The sequence below is a fragment of the Cupressus sempervirens genome, chromosome 8 (assembly GCF_028749045.1).
Source record: "Cupressus sempervirens isolate cs-2001-9-10 chromosome 8, ASM2874904v1, whole genome shotgun sequence".
Lineage (NCBI taxonomy): Eukaryota > Viridiplantae > Streptophyta > Pinopsida > Cupressales > Cupressaceae > Cupressus > Cupressus sempervirens.
The window spans coordinates 362,699,786-362,714,070 of record NC_143125.1 but is presented as its reverse complement, the minus strand read 5'-3'; the positions used below and the strand labels follow the sequence as shown (position 1 = coordinate 362,714,070).

At 33.8% G+C, this 14,285-nt stretch overlaps 1 protein-coding gene across 1 annotated transcript in view; it reads right to left on the bottom strand.

Annotated features, from left to right (window-relative positions):
- Positions 1-14,285, bottom strand: part of LOC149542830 (DET1 complexing ubiquitin ligase) — a 66,361-nt gene that overhangs the window by 19,089 nt on the left and 32,987 nt on the right. The window contains exons 3-4 of the mRNA XM_089797718.1: positions 3,642-3,702; positions 2,885-2,946 (exon numbers count right to left, since the gene is read on the bottom strand). Coding sequence (XP_089653844.1) covers positions 2,885-2,946; positions 3,642-3,702 — 123 coding nt within the window. The remainder of the gene's footprint in view (positions 1-2,884; positions 2,947-3,641; positions 3,703-14,285) is intronic.

Here is a 14,285-nt window from a genome sequence, read left to right as displayed (position 1 = left end):
AACATAGTCCTCTGACTGCTATAGTTGCTTGATCACTAGAGATTCAGAGAATCCATCTCTGCATGGTCTACTCCTAAATAAATATGACCAAGATTTCAAAGGTCAACTGAAGCATATCCTCTATTTGCTCCCTCTTTTGCGAAAGCACATCTTGATTCATAGTAACATGAGTGAATGTACTAAATTATGGATTTATCCTTAGGCTTGGCAACACCGAACATTAAAGATAACATGGTCTCTTCTGAAGATTCAAGTACAAGTATCAATCTCTTGACTTCTTCGTCCAAGGTTTCCCTTAATGAAATGCCAGGCTCCTTCTTTCTATGTAAGTGTTAATGCTAGCGTAGTTTCAGTCAGATAAAATGCATTGAAGATATTTGTATATATATGAGATATATACTTAATACATATATTAGATATATATATACATATATATATACACATATATACATATATATAAATACGTGTGTATATATATACATGTATATATAAGTCAATATCTTACTCTTTATCATGATGCAAATGTTATTGATGGAGACATGCCTCTTAAAATCATATACATAAGAAAAATAGCAATAAAGCATTTGCAAAATAATAGTGTAAAAAGCACTAGAAAAAAATATCATTAAAGCAATCCCAAAAAATGGGGGAAAAGCATTCTTGAAGAAATAGAAAAAAGCAGAAGGGTGTTTTTTCAAAAAAAAAAAGCAGCTAAAAACTATAAAAGGAGGATAGGGTGCTCTCATCATGGGATGTTGTTGACTTGGTGATCACTTGTGCTTCTGATTTTGAAGCAGTTGTTACTTATTCTTGCTAGTTTGTGAAGAAGAACCCCTTGTACACAACATTCTTCACATTGTAAAAAGACACAATCTGGAGAATAATTTGGTGATTTGACACAGAGATCACAACTGAGCTTCAATGGTTTTGATACCTTCTTCTTCAATTTTTCAAAGTGCAGAGTGCTAGAGATTGTTCATGAGAGCCAATTGAGAAGATTTTAAGAGTCTATTGCTTATCTTTTGGTCTATTACTTGCTGGACATACTTTCTCAAGGAGGTCATACTTTTGGAAAAATTTTGGAGTTGTTTGGCTTAAGCTGCTAGGGTGTAAAAACCCTCACTGGATTTGTTGCTGCATGTCCATTGTTTTCTGTTATCAGCAATTAGGTATGTAATTTTCATGCTTGTAATTGGTTACTACCATCTAGGTATCTCTAGTTTAAAATTGTATTGTAATTTTCAGTTGCTGCATATTACAAGGATTTATATAAGTGACGATGGGGACAAATCCCCATTCATTTAGATAGGTAAAAATCATTTTCTTATTGGAATGGTTAAGCATCAATGGTAACAAACCACTGCAAGTCTAGATAGTTGCAAACCTCATTTTATTGTACTGAGTGAGTTGATGCAGACATCCCTTATTCATCCAATTATTTTGACCGTGAGAGCACCTGCATATGCGGGTTTAATGTGCATGCATGTAATTTGAAGCTAACATTCAGCATTAGTTATATCTTGTTACATTTTTTTTCAAGCCAAATAAATCAGGAGTGGTCATTACAAGCAATGTCCAATCCACAGAGAGGAAAAGCAAAAGATAAAGAAGGATTACCTTCAAAGGGGTCTTCCAAACAGGCAAAAGATAGGGGGCCCTTGGAAAATATTTGATAGGACATGGAAAAAAATAATAACTTTTATTATTTGAAGAATACTTACAGATCATCTTTTGGCTTGGTTTAGAACTTCAAACTGAAGCAGCTCCTAGAAAGTGGCTCATGATGGAGGAATCCACCAAAGTCTCTACAGAGGAAACTTTGTGATATGGAAGTATGTTCTTCTTGAATGAATAACAGATAAAAAGGTGCTGAAATGGGCAATTGTGAACCCGTTCAGAGCAAGGCTGTCAATTTGTTCAAGAGAACATAGCGTAATGGACATGGTATTTTAGGCCATGAGAGACCCTGGTCAATCAACAGCAAGGTTGAACATGCTCAAGATGGCTGACACAATTGGTATTCAAATTGTCTTTATAAATACTAGCAACAACCTACTTATGCATGAAGACATTCATTGCATGGAAGCTGATAATGCTGCAACTGGATAACATGTAGAAAGTCCAAAATTAGTTGTATGAGAGTATGACATGGAATAAGATGCTAACAGAAGTTTTTAAGATGCCCAATATCGACCAAAAAGCTTATGGGTTGTCAAGCTAAACCTTTGTTTTAGTTTCAAATTATGCATGGCTTTGTTTCTGTTTAAAGCAAGACAGGGGATGGTGAGTTAGTGGCCGCATTTTATGCCTTCCCTAGCATCATAGGTAGACATTTGTAGCTGGCTTGACTGGCTGTGAATTGATTTCTGTTATAACATATTACAATGATAAAACTTATCAGCTTATGTTTCTGACTGGCTGAGGCAGTTATTTTGTGTATAAAGATATGGGTTGAGACTCGAGAGGATGCTTTTAATGTTTACTATATAAATAAATACAGAACTAAAGGCACCCAAAATCAATTGTTTAACTCATGCAATATATTCGCTCAAAGCCAGTCTGTATATGTACATGACCTCTTTTCATAATTTTAAGTGGTCCATAACCTCTTCAAACTTTTTGACACCCACTTCCATATATATCAAAAGGTACATTTATAAATATAGCACTATTATCATAAAGAGAGTATTCTACACAAATTAAAAACACATAAACTTAGAAACATGCGCTGCAAATTTCATTTGCAGAGCATTAAAATAATTCAGATTTTCAGACTATATGGAAGTCAATTGTTTGATACAAACAACAAACTCTTTGGCACAATTTTCTAGTTCAATATGAAGGAAACAGTAAAGTTATTAACAAGATAAACATGAAATTAAACCTTCTCTTCTGCTCGCTGGTAGAACTGCCTTAAAAGGATGTTTGTGGCCTCCGTTGAGATTACTGTAACAGAAAAATGTGTAAAATGTTAAAAGTATTAATACGGTATGCAATTTCACTTCCATAGAAGCAATTTTTAAACAGAATTTGTCAGCCCTATAGTTATTAAAAGCCAATGGATGAACAAAGTAAGCCTGTTAATATTCTGTAGTTCCAGTGCTCTGTTCCTATAATCCTACAGAACCTCTAATGAGTTAAAGTGGTATTTATAATTGACATAGTGGCTGAATTTACTTCCTCCCAAAAATTCAAGAGACCCTATTTCAGACTGCAATTAACTATTTTCTTGTGATTAGAAACAAATCTTGTCAATGTCATTTAAAGACTGTTTTAGGTGTTTCAACTCTTCTAAATGTACAGAAGATGACACTATATACTTGGAAATATCTTCAACTAATTTGCTTTGTGATGGAAACGGTTTTAACATTAAGTTTTAATCCTCTCAAAGAGGTTCTCTTCACCATATAAACTTTCTAAGAAATAAGTATATCAAGGAAACTAGATATAAAATAAACATAATTGAAAACCCGACAGAGAAATATAAGCTCAAACCATTAAAATATATAGTTCCTATATAGAATGGAAAAATTTACTGTAAACTAATAATGTGGATAAGTCTACCCTAGAGATGTACTCGAGACCATAAAGCTCCTTCAAGCACAATTAATACATAACAATGTAAACTACGAAATTCTCACCTTGGTGTGGTGGAGGTGTTGTTCTATTGTGAGTAGGATAGTAAGTGACAGGTGTCAATTGCTGTACAATGCAAGAAAAACATTGTTTTACATACCATCCAAACAAAAAAACTGAATCTTAAACATTGCAAATTTGTCTGCAAATATATTCTGTACAAAATTATAAAACAATATTTAATTAGCTAGAATGATTTTATTAAAAAATGTCTGTCAATAAGATTAAAAGTCCTGCCTTTACTTTGTATAACTTAATATAAATACTTTTAATGTAAACAAATATTTTTAAAAAAAAACCATTCCAATAATACTAACATCCAAACAATGTAATATAAACATTTAAAAACTCCTCTGAAGACACTAATACGAACTTACTTGTATACTGCAGCTAAGGTGACATTATTTAATAATAATATGATAAGGTGTTTCAATTAAACTTGATTTACAGCCTCCATTTAATAGATCACACTCTTTATCTTCAGTTTGCAATATATTTAAACATTCAACATGTCTTTTTGTAATGTCCTCATTTTTGTGAGCATCAGTTTTCAATAGTTTAGCTTATCACTGGGTCATTGTAGACTAATGTTACCATAGAATCAAGCCACCCCTAATACAATTTGGATCTCTCAGCCCTTGGTAAAACTCCTTATAGATATCCCCTATGTCAAATGATGTCAGACCATCGGCCCCTTTCCAAACCTTTGAAGTATGCAGCCGGCTTCTGAACTACTTATGCGGCCCAACTACACAACCAATCGCTTAGTCGCCAATTTTCACTATAGTACAACAGACTCACTTTAGTTCGACATTTGTGGAAAAAAGAGATCATCAAATGGTGAGTGTATCAAAGTGATTCAGTCCTCAGAAAGAGCGAGAGGTGCAGGAATAGAATTAACTATTAAGTTCGATTTTTGAAGACATTTGATGTGACTTCCGGAAAGGAAATCCAAATTTTGATATGAAATCGTATAATCCCAATGAAAAGGTGGTACAACACATTTATTTATCATGCCGTTTAAAGTCTGACTGCCAAAATGTCACGCTCATATGTAAAATGTTGTAATTAATCCCCAGAATAATTCACATGACCTTTCTTGTCTATAATGTTTTGTGCATGCCATCTTTTTCAATTTCCCAATGGGGTAACCTATGAATGCGGATTTCTAGAACAAAGGCCCTAAACCAATATGGCAACCAGATTTAACAGAACAAGAATTTGAACAATTTGACATCATCTCCAGTCTTTTTATAGCTGAGTGGGAGCTCAAAACCAGTTATGCTCACTATGAAAGAGACATGTTAAATCCTGAGGCAAAAAGAGATAAAGAAGAATTCCATGAGATACTCAGAGGCAATGAAGAAAACCCTGTTCCTAAAGAACTCATCAAGGACATGGAAGAATTGTTGGGTATGATCTGCATGGATGATAACCCGATACTTTAGTTTGCTTTTATCATGGATATTCTTTTTGGAGAATTTTGGTAACTATTCCACAAACCACTCAATTTCCATAATGGTATGATGTGAGGAGATCAATGGTTATTTTTGGTAGAATTTAGGTATTTAAAGAATTTTTTGATACTCAATGAGTGGGAGGACTTTGGGGAGATAGTCTCATAATACGGATGTATAGTCTTTGAACTCATGCTGTGATGTTGATAAAATGAGGATAGTACCTATAATTTGTGTATTTAAGTTTGAATTCTAGTCGTAGATAGACTTTAGCCTACTGTAGTTGTTTATTAATTATTTTTTGTTATTATGAGCTGATTATATAATTCATTTCAAAAATGTATTTTTGCAATTTGAATTATGTCCAAAAGTGGATCCTTCTGTAAGATCTTTCATGACAAAAATGTTTTTTTGCAATTTAATCATGTTAGAATAGAAAGTCCCATGTCAATCTCTAGTCTAAAAGTCATGCATGGGTGATGGTAATTGGACTTTATTTCAGTCATCTTCATCCGCTAAATGTGAAATCAGTTTGTTGCATCTACTAGCATGGTTATGGGTAGAGATATTAATGCCTTTATGATTCATGGCGAAAAGCATATCAATGCTTTATTCATTGTATATCTTTTGAGAGGGAGTTGCACCTCCAAAATTTAGAAGAAAGTTGTCAATTTAATGATAACTTCTCCAACTGTTGGTAATTGTTGAGCATTAATCTTTCAAATTTTTTGATCAAGGAAAAGAAGAAAAAGAAGAATTATAAGTACATTTAAGATGCCCTTTTTCTTCTGAAAATAATTTTCATAGAGAGGATATTTTGTAGACTCCAGAAAATTCATTTTGGGCTCTTAATTTCCATGATGTGGATTTTAAAGAATGTAATGATTTTATGGGTGAACCTAAAAGAGATATAAATGAGATGACTTGTAAGTCCACTTGTGATTTAACTGATGATTTCATTTGTGCAAGAAGGGAAGAGGAGATCTTTGTCAAGCCCAATCCCATGCTAGATAAGATAAGATAAATTTATCAATGTCCAACTAGAGACCACAAACGGATCCAAGGGACTGCAAAGAGTACAAAAAGGTCGCAGCCAGCACCGGGAACAACAAATGGTGTCCATGGAGAGAACAAAATAAGAAAGCAAAAGGACAAAAAGCCAGGGGGCAAAACAAGAGGCAAGAAGAGCCTAAGTACTTCCTGCAAGCAAGAAGTAACCAAGAACTGAGGGATAAGACCTGAGACAAAGATAAGTACAAATCCTGGGCCTCCTCAAAGACTGTGATCTTCAAAAGTTGCAGTCAACAATTGTATGTGCGGAAGTTAATTTATCCTGCAGTCTGAAAGAAGATTGGTTCTTGACAGTTCTTTGTCGTGTTCTAATGAAGTTAATCAAGTCATCACTAATGATAAGCCAAGTCATTTTGAGGAGATTGTTTATGAAGACAAGAAGAAAGAAGATTCTGACCCAGAAATATATGATGAAGAGTCGCTATTTGGGCATGGGTATTTATTTAGAAAAAAATTGCATGTTATCAATCTGATATTCAGCAGAGAAGCAGTCGCCAGAAAGCCATTGTTCTTAGTTGTACTTTGTTGGCTAAATATGTTGTAAGTCACTGTAACAACTTACAAAATTGATTTTAGGCAACGTCTCATGAGATTTCTCTCTCCTCTTAGCAATAGGAGAGGCTCCCTTCTTACCATAGATGGCTTCAACAGGCACTTAACTGAAATTACAAGAAGGGTGGTTCTTTCAATCTATTCCTCTTTTTTCAAAAATGATTTGCATACAACTAAAACTTTCCAACTTAATAAAAATTGTTTTATTGCCATGATCATATAGGTGACCCTGGAATTGATTTAGGAACAATAGCAAGGGCAGCAGTTTACTTATTATGTTTTATAGTGCGTGAACCCAAAGTCTCTTATGATTATCTATAATTAGGATTCAAGTAGAATAACTAGTAAGTCACAAAGTTTCTTAGCGGGTACACAATTGGCTCCAAATGCAATAGGCAACTTAAAGTCTACACAATCGAATTCAAATATCTCTTGAACAAAGCTCCAAAACTCACAATCAATTTTCAGAAAAATGTTGTCACATAACACCTTGAATCAAAAAAAAGTCTAAAAGCAAGTTGTCCCTTTTTTGAAAGCAATTCAATTTACATCTAAGCTCAAAGTCTTAGAGTGCAAATACAAACTGGATGAATTTTCTTGCATTAACAAAAGATGATTATTTAAAATAAGCTCCCTCCTTGAGATAGGTAAATGTTAATTTCTAGGATCACTGCAAATGTACTAACAATTGCCATTATATTGATTGTGTTCCCCATGCAAACAAAGGCTTATAAATATGAGAGGAGGAGACATGTCTCTTTCTACGGTTAAACATCACTAGTTAACATATTAATATAATAGTAATATAAATAACCATATATGTAACTCATCTTAAGCATATATGTAATATTAATATGTTAACCATATATGTAATATATATATATATAAGATATTTATCTTAAAGATGATTTACCATCAACAAGGTACCTCATGTTAAAATCAATCTGACAGAAACTACAACCTTAACACTCCCTCTTAGCTAGGGAGGATTTATAGAACACATTATGCTCTCAAGAATATTAAGAGATATTATCTTAGTATGATATTCAATTCACTATGAGGCTCTCAAGAATATGAAGAGATATTATCTTAGTATGATATTCAATTCACTATGAGGCTAAATTTCTCACCTTTCATAACACACAATTAGAGCAATTTCCATAACTTTGAAACACCACCTTAAGTGTGGTCTATAGTAGTAACTATTTCATGGTGTATGGCAAGCTCTGACCCAAAGAACCATAACAAATTGGTTATCATGGTGTCCAGGTTTTCTGGACACCATAATAAAACATTAACCACCTTGAATTATTCTCTTAAAAAATTACTTTGACTTATTCAATGCTACAAGGCTTAAAGCATTTGCAACTTAAACAATTTTGCATGTGATACTATCACATACAATTACATATTGTTTTTGTATTACATGTAGTCTATCAAATACAAATTACAAATATATGATGAAAATATTCTAAGACATGACTTCTATTACATCATCCTTTATTGGTCCTTGTGCTACTACAGGATGCTCAATGGTTGATATGCTCTAGTTTGGTGAAAGCATCTTTATCTAGAATATGAACCTGCATCCTTGGTTGTCTTATATCATAATAGTTGTTTCTAGAAAAGAACATTTTGTTTCTTTCCATCTCTATCTTGAAAGCATTCTATGCCTATAATTATTGCATCATCCCTTTCTTTGTATGTTGTCATTATTTAGTTACCAAAAAAAGCCAAAAACGTGCTCTTTCAAGCTTGAACTTTGCAGATATGGAAGAGTATGCTCATAGGATATAAGTGGAAGGCCTTTGAGCAACAAAGGGTGAAGGATTTTAGGGAAACCCAACTCTTCAAATGAGGCAGAAACCCAAAAAAAAGGATTTTCTAGAGGTACCACATATGAGCATACAACAAACATAGAGCAAGGAAAGGAGGTGCGTACTAGTATATATACAAATGGGAAGATTATTTACTCATAAGTGGGGTTTTTATGTCCCATTACAACTTAACTGTCAAGCACTTAAAAGGTTCAAAAGTAGTTTTTAAATCCATTAACAATCTTGGTAAAAAAATGGAACGAGTATGTAATACACTTGAAAAATGAGCTTTAATCTTGTGTTTGCATGTGAGACAATAACTTGCTTCTTGGAAGTAACTCAATGTTTAGAATAGGGCTTTTTATCCCAACTACATATACAAGAATGAAGAGCTTCTTGCATATGCACCTTGAAGAAATTTTAGACGGAAGAAGGATCATTATCAAAAACAAAAAGTATGCAAATCTGAAATTAAAATGAAAGACTTGCATTTTTTAAAAATGTATACAACACATGTAAAACAAAGCCCCAAAAAATTCCAAAATAAAAACTTACATCCTTCCTGGAAAAATGCAAATGAAAAAGTCTTTCAAATCTTGGAGAAAATAATAAATCTGAAACAAATCCAAGTGATTTTGAAATAAGGAAAAGATCCCAAGTTTGAAGCTGGATAGGCAAGAAGATTTGAAAATTCTTCAAATCAATAGATTTCTTGAGTCAAGGACTTTTGACAAGTGTTCCAGGTAGAGAACAAACATGCATGATAATAGCAACAAGAAAGACCAAATCAAACCTGCAAATGTTTGAGCTTGTTACAAGATGCAATATCAAGCAAAAAATCCCGCCCAAGAAGGAAGAAACGCGGATTTAAATGAAGAAATCAAGCTGCAAATCCCATTTTTGGCAAAAATGTGCCCTAGATGGGCTTTCAAACTCCTAAAGTAAAGTAGCTCTTAAAACTTGGACTTTCATTTCCAAGCTGTTTTTTATCAAAAAGTGCCCTAGACAAGCTGTTCTTTACAAAATGCAGCATTGAAAAGCATGCAAATGCTTCAAAAATTGCCACCGCTGGACTCTTGAAGAGAAAACGCTTTTCATAGAGAGAAAAAATGTCTTTTTTGAATGCATTTGCATGTGAAAAAGATATGCTACTGAGCAATATGTTGTCATTATTTAGTTACCAAAAAAGCCACAACATGCTCTTTCAAGCTTAAACTTTGCAGATATGGAAGAGTATGCTTATAGGATATAAGTGGAAGGCCTTTGAGCAACAAAGGGTGAAGGATTTTAGGGAAACCCAACTCTTCAAATGAGGCAAAAAGTAAAAAAATAGGATTTTCTAGAGGTACCACATATGAGCATATAGCGAACATAGAGCAAGGAAAGGAGGTGCGTACTTGTATATATACAAATGGGAAGATTATTTACTCATAAGTGGGGTTTTTATGTCCCATTACAACTTAATTGTCAAGCAGTTAAAAGGTTCAAAAGTAGTTTTTAAATCCATTAACAATCTTGGTAAAAACATGGAATGAGTACGTAATACACTTGAAAAATCAGCTTTAATCTTGTGTTTGCATATGAGACAATAACTTGCTTCTTGGAAGTAACTCAATGTTTAGAACAGGGTTTTTTATCCCGACTACATATACAAGAATGAAGAGCTTCTTGCATATGCACCTTGAAGAAATTTTAGACGGAAGAAGGATCATTATCAAAAATAAAAAGTATGCAAATCTGAAATTAAAATGAAAGACTTGCATTTTTTTAAATGTATACAACACATGGAAAACAAAGCCCCAAAAAATTCCAAAATAAAAACTTACATCCTGCCTGGAAAAATGCAAATGAAAAAGTCTTTCAAATCTTGGAGAAAATAATAAATCTGAAACAAATCCAAGTGATTTTGAAATGAAGAAAAGATCTGAAGTTTGAAGCTGGATAGGCAAGAAGATTTGAAAATTCTTCTTCAAATCAATAGATTTCTTGAGTCAAGGACTTTTGACAAGTGTTTCAGGTAGAGAACAAACATGCATGATAATAGCAACAAGAAAGACCAAATCAAACCTGCAAATGTTTGAGCTTGTTGCAAGAGGCAATATCAAGCTGCAAATCCTATTTTTGGCAAAAATGTGCCCTAGATGGGCTTTCAAACTCCTAAAAGTAAAGTAGCTCTTAAAACTTGGAATTTCATTTGCAAGCTGTTTTTTATCAAAAAGTGCCCTAGACAAGCTGTTCTTTACAAAATGCAGCTTTGAAAAGCATGCAGATGCTTCAAAAATTGCCACCTCTGGACTCTTGAAGAGAAAACACTTCACATAGAGAGAAAAAATGTGTTTTTTGAATGCATTTGCATGTGAAAAAGATATGCTACTGAGCTCCAAATTGCCTACTTTAGTCTCTTGAAGAGAAAACGCTGCATATGGTAGTAAAAACGGGCCTTTATATGATGATTACATGCATTTTAAATTATTCATTTATAGAATAATAAAGACATGTTTTCTAAGTGCCTTTACATATGCATTTTGATGTTTAAAACATATACAAACTCTCTTGAAATTGCCACCCAAGAGCTATTAACTGTACAGATTTTAATAATGCATTTTTTCATGCCCAATGCATATGCAATTGGAATAAAAATCGCCCCTTATACTCACATAGGTTTGAAAAGCAGTAATGACATCTTTTTAGAATCACTTTAACATGTTTTTAAAACTTTAAAACATATGTAAAGTGATTCAAAATCAAAACCTTGCTCTTAGAATAGTTAAGACCAGTTCAACATGGGTACACACACTTGGCTCTAAATGTAAATTTTCTGCAAATACTGATAATAACAATGCTGATAAAGTACTTTCCTTATGTAGCAACTAATCTTCAGATATTCTGGACTCAATATGATCAATCTAGGAAGGTTTGAATTAAATCTGTAAATTGTTATATATATCTCTGAAAGAAATCGCTGAGGGCAGATTGCTAGGAGCAGACTTGAAATTGTATTGTATGTTTTCTATCCACAACCTTACCCCCCCTTTATAATAGACTCAAGGGACTTCTCCTTTCACAAACAAACCCCCTTGCCTAGGTTGGCCCTGTTTGCAAATGCAACCTTTTAATTCAAATCAATGCCCAAGAGCAAACTAATGGTTAGTAAAACTAACCACATTAGTTAGGTTACAAAATGCATTTAGTCATCTATTTAGAGATCACCAATTTGACTAAAAGGGAGCAACTGTTTGATCAGAGAAATCAGAACATTATTTTATCGCAGTTCCTTAGAGAATTAAAACTAAACCCATCACACCGGGTTTTGGGAAGTCCCGGTACGGGTATGCCGCGCATCCTAGCAATAGAGGAAAGAAGGGCAAGACAATGCGGAAGGTGATACTTTCTTGGGTGTTGCTGCCGATGCATGCATGTTGTGCAGGTAAGTCCTGGCATTTCAGCTTATATATACCTTCAAAGTTTAAAATAGGTATTGAAAGAGGTATGCATGGGTATAAAACTTACTCTATATTAGAAATCCATCAAGTGTTGCAGTAGTGGTATGAGCGATGGAACTCATTCAGATTGCAAGTGTTCTGTTGTGGGACAGATCTTTGGCTAGGGACTACTGTATGCTTGCGCTGTGAAAAGGGCAAGACAAAAGAACAATTGTAAATTTCTGTTGGTGATCTATACTAAATAGACTCCTTTTGGAATAGACAACCGAGTTAAATGATTAACAGAATGCCTTTAACATGCAATAGTGTGCTGGCATTTTTCTTGAATCAAAAGGAGCTAAAGTACAGATAGTAGAGGCATACTTTTCAGAGCTTCCATACTTGCATGAAAACTAAGTCCTCAGGACGAGAATGCATAATGGTTACAGATTTGAATCCAGAACATATAAGTTGTGATAGGAGAAAAATCAATGCGTAGTGGTGGTCAAAGTCGCAAGGTTCGGCTACAAGTTCGAGTTCAACAACTATGAAGTTCGATAAGTCGAAAAAATAAAAAATAAAAATAGACATTAAATTCGCCTATCTAAGTTTCAAAAAAATATAAATATATGCTATTTATTATTATATGTTTATGAGTTTCATGCAAAGAAATAATTATACGTTTATGAGTTTATTTATTAATATTATATGTTCATGAATTTATTTATTATCATGTCTATGAGTTTATTTATTATTATTATGTTGTTTATTATTGATGTTTTCTTTGATTATAAATAAATAAAAATAACACTTAATATGTATTATTATAATCTTATAAAACATTAAAACCTAATAATACAAATCATATATATCATAATAATGTTATCAGAGATTTTAAAATTGTTTTCCCAACATTTTACGGAGAGTTTAATTATATTAATTAATTGAAAAGAGAAAATACTCAAGAAAATTTGAACTTCCTCTCTTCCCATACTTTTCTCTCTCCACGTACTAAAACTTTTAGAAAGAAGTTCGGGTTAAGGTTTTAAGTTTGAGTTTCCACTCTCTCTCTTCCCATTTTTCTCTCCACGTACTAAAACCTTTAGAGAGAAGTTCGGGTTAAGGTTTTAAGTTTGAGTTTCACCTTTTTCTCTCTCCATGTACTTGCCATACTCTCTCTCCCCGTACTCCAACTTTTTAACCTAATTCTAACCCGAACCTCCTAACCTAAACTTCAACTTGAAGGTAACTGCCGGCTGGAGATGAAGTTCACAGATGTTTGGAATAATTTAGGTATGCTGTTTCATTGGAGGCCAGTTTGAAGAAGCCCTGAAATTGCAAGAACCCAACTCCTGTTTTTCCCAGAAAATAAAATGGCAGTTATAATGCCTGTGCAAAGAGGATGAGGATGCAATCTACAATGGAGTGAAATTATTGATATTCATTAGCAATGGAAGGTAGTGGCTTCTTGAATGACAGAAAATAATTCACATCAAAGTCATCTCGTGAGTTACCAGAGTATGTGTGCGGATTTTAAAACTAACATTGCCATCTTGTTGGTGCCCTTGCCGCAGAAATACAACATGGTCTTCATAATGATGATACGCGAACAGGTTTGATTGAAAGCTTGGCTGCAAAAAAAACACAGCATTCTTACCTGTGACATTAGAAAAATAGGATCGAAATGCATGAAGTTGAGAGGAAAAACCAGAGGTGTGATGTGCCACATCTTGAAACATCCTCAGGCTGATATCAAGCACTTAGAAAGAAATGAGGCAGATGTAGAAGGTGCCCAAGCTTATTTCCATCAAAATAAGAAAACATGCCTCAATGTTATTGCTCGATCAACCCAGGCGAGGACAATCGCAGTTGCCAAGAATGTTACGCAGGAATATCTTCAATGAAGACATTTCTGATATGATAGTTCTTCTCAATAGCGTGGTGGGAAATCAGGCAGCTGAAGATTTTCATGATTGGATGTTTTTGTATATTAATACCATCACCACTGGGAAACAATTTATAGACTGGGGAGAAATGATTAGCAATGCTCTCCATTACCAGTTGACAGGATTCAATGCAAATCAAGGATTTTACATGTCCTCATATCTAATGTACGCAATTGCAAGTATGAAGTCATGGCCCGGTCTAAATCCTTATGGGGAGTATAGCTTAACCACTCAAATTTATAACTATTACCCCCAGTTGCAATTGAAACAAAGCAATGCACACTTCCGCAGGGTGAATGATGCTTTTTCTATGCTCACTGCCAGGGAACTACAAGGAGACATAGGACTTCGAATTTCTCCTAAAGCGGCCAGTCTCATTAGTAT